Genomic DNA, 6,498 nt, shown 5'->3' with positions numbered 1-6,498 from the left:
AATTAATATTAATAATAATATATCAATATATTTTTAAAATATTGATATTAATATTTTATGTATGGTTATAAAGTTATATTTTAGGTAAATTTAACATTTTTATATATGAAGATATATAGATTGCTGTAAAATTTAAAATATATTATCAATATACTAATTTTGAAAATTTTAATAATATAATGTTAAATAATAAAATATTTAGTTAAAATATCTTTTTAACAATTTTTTATTTAAATATAAATTTATTACAAAACATTTTTTAATTTTCTATGATAAATATGATAAAGTTATATTTTAGATAAATTTAACTTAAAATTATTATAAAAATTATAATTATATATATATATATATAAATATATAACACTTATTTTTTATATAAATTTAATTAATAATTATTAAAAATTATATAAAAGAACATTTGTAATATATATAGGTATACAAATATTAATTAATATTAATAATAATATATCAATATATTTTTAAAATATTGATATTAATATTTTATGTAGGGTTATAACGTTTAATTTTGAAAATTTATTACACTCTATTTATTTACGAATAAAGTTAACTCGGAGAAGAAGGATGTACAAAAATCTAGAATGTTGTTCATGTTGCGAGTTTGGAAAATTAAATTATGAAATATGCTCTCTTGATAAATAAATAAATAAATAAATAAATAAATAAATATATATATATATATATTTATTTATTTACATAATATTTATAATATTTTGTTTGTAAAAATAATTTTAGAATTTTTGTTTTTATAAATTTAGTAAAGTTATTTGAAAATTTTATATTTATTAGTTTCAATTTAAAATCATTATTTATATGTAATATTTTTTTTATAAAGTTTCTATATATATATATTTTTAATAATATTAAAATAAAGATATATATATATATATATATATTTTATTTTTATTTAAATTTTATAATATATATATTTTAAAATTAAATATTTAGTGATATTTAAAATATGTTAATATTATAATTAATTTTTAAATATTAATAACTTATATTTAATTAATTATATATATTTTAAATTTATTATATATTATTGATTAGTAATAACAATATATTAAAAATTAATAAATATGATAAAGTTATATTTTAGGTAAATTTAATATATATATATATATATATATATATATATATATATATATATATATATATATATATATATATATATATATATATATAATAGATAGGTTGCTCTAAAATTTAAAATATATTAACATTATACTAATTTTGAAAATTTTTAATAATATAATGTTAAATAATAAAATGTTTAGTTAAAATATCTTTTCAACACTCTTTTATTTAAATATAAATTTATTACATAAATTTTTTTAATTAACTTATATATTTTTTACGTATTCATTTATAATTAATTATATAAATATATATTATATAGATATAGATATATTTTGTTATAAATTAAAAATATTTTAATAAAAATTAAATATAAATTTTTTTATGATAAAGTTATATTTTAGATAAATTTATTAGTTTCAATTTAAAATCATTATTTATATGTAATATTTTTTTTATAAAGTTTTTCTATATATATAATGTTTTTAATAATATTAAAATATATATATATATATTATTTTTATTTAAATTTTATAATATATTTACTTTAAATTTAAAATTAGATATTTAGTGATATTTAAAATATGTTAATATTATAATTATTAATAACTTATTTTAATTAAATATATATATTAATAATATAATATTAAATAATAAAATGTTTAGTTAAAATATCTTTTCAACACTCTTTTATTTAAATATAAATTTATTACATAAAATATTTTAATTAATTTATATATTTTTTACGTATTCATTTATAATTAATTATATAAATATATATTAGATAGATATAGATATATTTTGTTATATATTAAAAATATTTTAATAAAAATAAAATATAAATTTTTTATGATAAAGTTATATTTTAGATAAATTTAACTTAAAATTATTATAAAAATTATAATTATATATATATATATATTTAAAATATATATAATTTGTTTTTTATATAAATTTAATTAATAATTATTAAAAATTATATTTTATATAAAAGAAATTTGTAATATATATAGGTATACAAATATTTATTAATATTAATAATAATATATTAATATATTTTACTTTTAATTTTGAAAATTTATTACACTCTATTTACAAATCATTGTACTAAAAAAAGTTATTAAGTTATCTAAGTTTCTGTAAAATTTAAAATATATTAGTATTTATAATATTAAAATAAAATGTTTAGTTAAAATATTTTCCAAAAATCTTTTATTTAAATATAAATTTATTACATAACATTTTTTTTATTTTTTTATATAATTTTTTATGTATTCATTTATAATTAATTATATAAATATATATTATATAGATATAAATATAGATATATTTTTGTTATAAATTTAAAATATTTTAATATTTTAATAATAATAAAATATAATTTTTTGTATGATAAAGTTATATTTTTGGTAAATTTAACTTAAAGTTATTTAAAAAAATTATAATTATATATATATATATTTAAAATATATAAAACTAGTTTTTTATATAAATTTAATTAATAATTATTAAAAATTATATCTTATATAAACCAAATTTGTAATATATATAGGTATACAAATATTAATTAATATTAATCATAATATATCAATATATCTTTAATATATTGATATTAATATTTTATGTATGGTTATAATGTTTAATTTAAGAAATTTATGACACTCTATTTAAGAATTATTATATTTCTTTCTCTTAAATATTTTCTCATTTTTAATTCATCAAATATAAAAGGTAAGATTTTGGTAGATAACTACACTCCACAATCTTGTTTCTTTTTTTAAATAATTAAATTTATATCTTTATAATTATATATAATATATATTTTCATAATTTATTTTTTTAATTATCTCTCTTATCATTATAACCATGATCATGAACCCAATGAAGGGACTAGGTCACTGGTTATTCAACTAGCGGGTCAACTAGTTCAATCAATAAGTTTCATTATACTAATTATTTGCAAAATTCTTATACCATTTACCCAAATAAGTCCCACCAAAATCATCACCTTCGCACATCATTAATCACTTCATTGTCTTCAATTAGGGTTTACCTTAAGAATTAAGGGCCCAATGCAAATATGCAAATTTAAATTTTATGGCCCATAAAATATTAAATATTTTTTTTAAAATTTTAATAAGATAAAAATAGTTAATATATTATAATAAGGAAAGAAAAGATTAAAAAAGAGATAAAAAAAATTATATTTAAGAGAAAAAAAATTGATAATATGATATATAATTAATAATATTATTAAATATTAAAAAATTGAGGTCTTATAAAGGTGGGGTCCTATGCAGATATCAATATTGTTCCATTCATCTCTTCAGTTTTTGAAGCATTTGTTTCATCAACATATTTCAAAATGTTGTTCCTCTAGGACAATAGACCAAAAAAATTGATAAGATTCATCCTATGTCGATATGTCCAACCATCTGCCATAATAGTGCATCCTTTCTTTTCAAGTGACGCAAAAACTATCCACAAAATTCTTAACTTGCTCAACATTTTTGTTTAACAAATAACTTCGCAAGTAATAAACATTAAGAGCTTTGTAACCAGCTCCAAAAGAGCAAGCTGCGTCAAACATCGACATTAAAAGGAATTGATGCATCCATCATCCATTTCGAAATAGCTAAATCAACCTTTTCTTTTGTCGTTTTCCCTTGATAAACTCTTTTGAGAGTAAATTAATAATGTTGGGACCAAAATATTTTATTAATTTAGCGAGATATTATTTTATCAATAAATTAATAATTTATTAATTGAAAGAGGTTTTACATCTGACTTTTATTTTTTAAGTTCAATGTACTAGTTACAATATATATTAGTTAGAGATAAAAAATAAATTACAAAAACAATTTGCAAGGCACATTCTATGAATATACATTCACAAATTAAATGAATTTGTCAAGTAAAAATACCAAAAAGTTGGTACATGATATCAACGTAGTACATTAAATATGGTTAAAAATTGATCACTATAAAATGCTCATTGAATTTTTTTTAAAATCACATCAATTATGATTCCAAAACTAAAAAGTTCAAAAATTAACCATGACCAATCAACTTGAGTATGCATTATCGGTACAAAAGGTATATAAATCATTTGCTAGATTATTCCAGTGAAAATAAATGTTACGAGGTTTAAAGCATTGAAGAAATTGTGGCAGATACCATTCAAATTTTGGTCGATGACAAAGTTGATGATGATTAAATAGCTTTGGAACTGGTCACTCGGAAAGAAGCATTGCAAGCGGCAACTACTCTTCACAACTTTTGTTGCAATAAAAGAAGATAACGTCTCATCTCTTAAAAGCAATGAGAAAATTTAAAGATGAACTCAATATAGATTTGAAGTTTAACAAAAAAAAAAAAAAAAAAAAAAAAAAAAAAAAAAAAAAAAAAAAAAAAAAAAAAGAAAAGTGACTTTAGATTTATGTTTTACTAGCCAATCTTAGAATTTGAAATCATTTAGTAATTGTTAATTTAAAATTTCGTTGGGACTAATATATACATTGGGATTTCTAAAAGTTATCATCTTATTATTTTATAGATTAGGGTCCAATTTTGTACTGATCCCAATTTTAGACTAGACAAATTATTAATTTTATCGAGCATTAATTTATAAAAATTTTACTATATATTGTCAATTTTTTTCTATTACAACTTCCATATACATTTCATTCTCTTCCTCTCTCAAATTTTGTCTCTAGTGCTTACTTGTTTCGTGCATAATTCTTTTTTTTTAACTTTTAAAATTTTTTCTATTTCATATCTCACATGTGAACTAACTTTAGTACAAGCTACAATCTCTCCTTTGACACCCGCGAGATGTTGTTTAAACCGATGAAGACCTCCATCCTTTATCAATTTTTCGCAATAAAGACAAATGAGTCTCTTTTAATTTTGTTAATTACTGAGTCTTCTCTACAATGATCCAATACAAGATCAATTTTTCCTCTTACAGAAGTTTGAGATTGTATACTTGAAGAATTTGGTGTTGCATCTTTTGGTGATCGAACCATAGGTGGAATTGTTGCTCTCTGTTTCCTTTTCCTTCACAATGTATACCATATACATTGGTGTGAAGAATGTAAGGGTTGCCGCTCAAATTCCCCAAGAATTCGAAATCTATTTCGTCCCAACTCGATCCCAGCGACTTCAACTGCATGCACCCAATTGTAAGATTGATTAATAGTTCAGAAATCAGATATAAAATATTGTTTGTTTGTTGTCTATATCTTAACTTACGTAGTAGGATGTGACAGTTCCGGCGGAGTTCCCGGGGACGAGTTTGATCTGCATATCAATTTTTCCTAAGAGGTATTGACTCCTGGACTGAAAACCGGAGCCAGAGGACTTATCTAGGGAGAGAGTGAGAAGGTCTCCATTATTGAGTATCTTGGCTCTGCCGTCGCCCCATGTTATGTCTACATTTTTGTTGAAATTTGCTGCGAAGGCAGCAAGAGCGGAGCTCAGTAGGAGAAGCCATTGATGAGGGATGTTGGTGTGTTATATGGATAATGATGATAGTATTTAATTAATATATAGAAGAAAAGAATCAGTTAAAGGAGAAGAAGGAAGGTTCATAGTTCCTTAATTCCATGAAAACTGCAGCTGTAAACAGCTTGGCTTGAACAGAGTTCCAGAATTCAAAACAATACCATGATATCACCCATTCTAATCAAAGCCATACATTTGTGAATATTTTTATTACAATTTGCTACATTAGGTTAGTGTCCAAATTGCAGTATTTAATCTTTTTCTATATATATTTTTTTTTTTGTTGTAAATGATTTAATTTAATTAGTTATAAAACATACAAATAAATATATTATTTTTAATTTTTTTATATTTATTAGATTGGTTATTATTATTATTTTAATTTTATATATTTATTAATAAATAATTATATTTGTATGAATTATTTTGTAATTATATAATTATATATTAATAAATAATTATATTCATAATCTATATAATTATATATTAATAAATAATTATATTTATATTATTTAATTTATAATCTATAGAAATATAATATATATATATATATATATATATATATATATATAAATATATATATATATATATATAAATATATATAAATATATATATAAATATATATAAATATATATATATATATATATATATATATATATATATATATTATATATAAATATATATATATATATATATATATATATATATATATATATATATATATATATATATATATATATATATATATATATATATATATATATATATATATATATATATATATATATATATATATATATATATATATATATATATATATAACATCCTTTTTATTAGAATTTTAAAACATAAACTATGTTTTACAATTAGATAATAATGTTGTGGAAAACTTACCTA

At 17.9% G+C, this 6,498-nt stretch overlaps 1 protein-coding gene across 1 annotated transcript; it reads right to left on the bottom strand.

Annotated features, from left to right (window-relative positions):
• Positions 1-5,059: 5,059 nt before the first annotated feature.
• On the bottom strand, positions 5,060-5,592 carry LOC124923827 (xyloglucan endotransglucosylase/hydrolase protein 24-like; the record flags this gene model as incomplete). Its single annotated transcript, XM_047463803.1, has 2 exons — positions 5,060-5,263; positions 5,350-5,592. Coding segments are annotated over 2 exons (447 nt in total), but the record flags the coding sequence as incomplete, so codon positions are not given.
• Between the last annotated feature and the right edge of the window lie 906 nt (positions 5,593-6,498).

This window comes from Impatiens glandulifera, chromosome 2, assembly GCF_907164915.1.
Source record: "Impatiens glandulifera chromosome 2, dImpGla2.1, whole genome shotgun sequence".
Taxonomy (NCBI): domain Eukaryota; kingdom Viridiplantae; phylum Streptophyta; class Magnoliopsida; order Ericales; family Balsaminaceae; genus Impatiens; species Impatiens glandulifera.
This window is presented reverse-complemented; position numbering and strand designations above follow the sequence as displayed.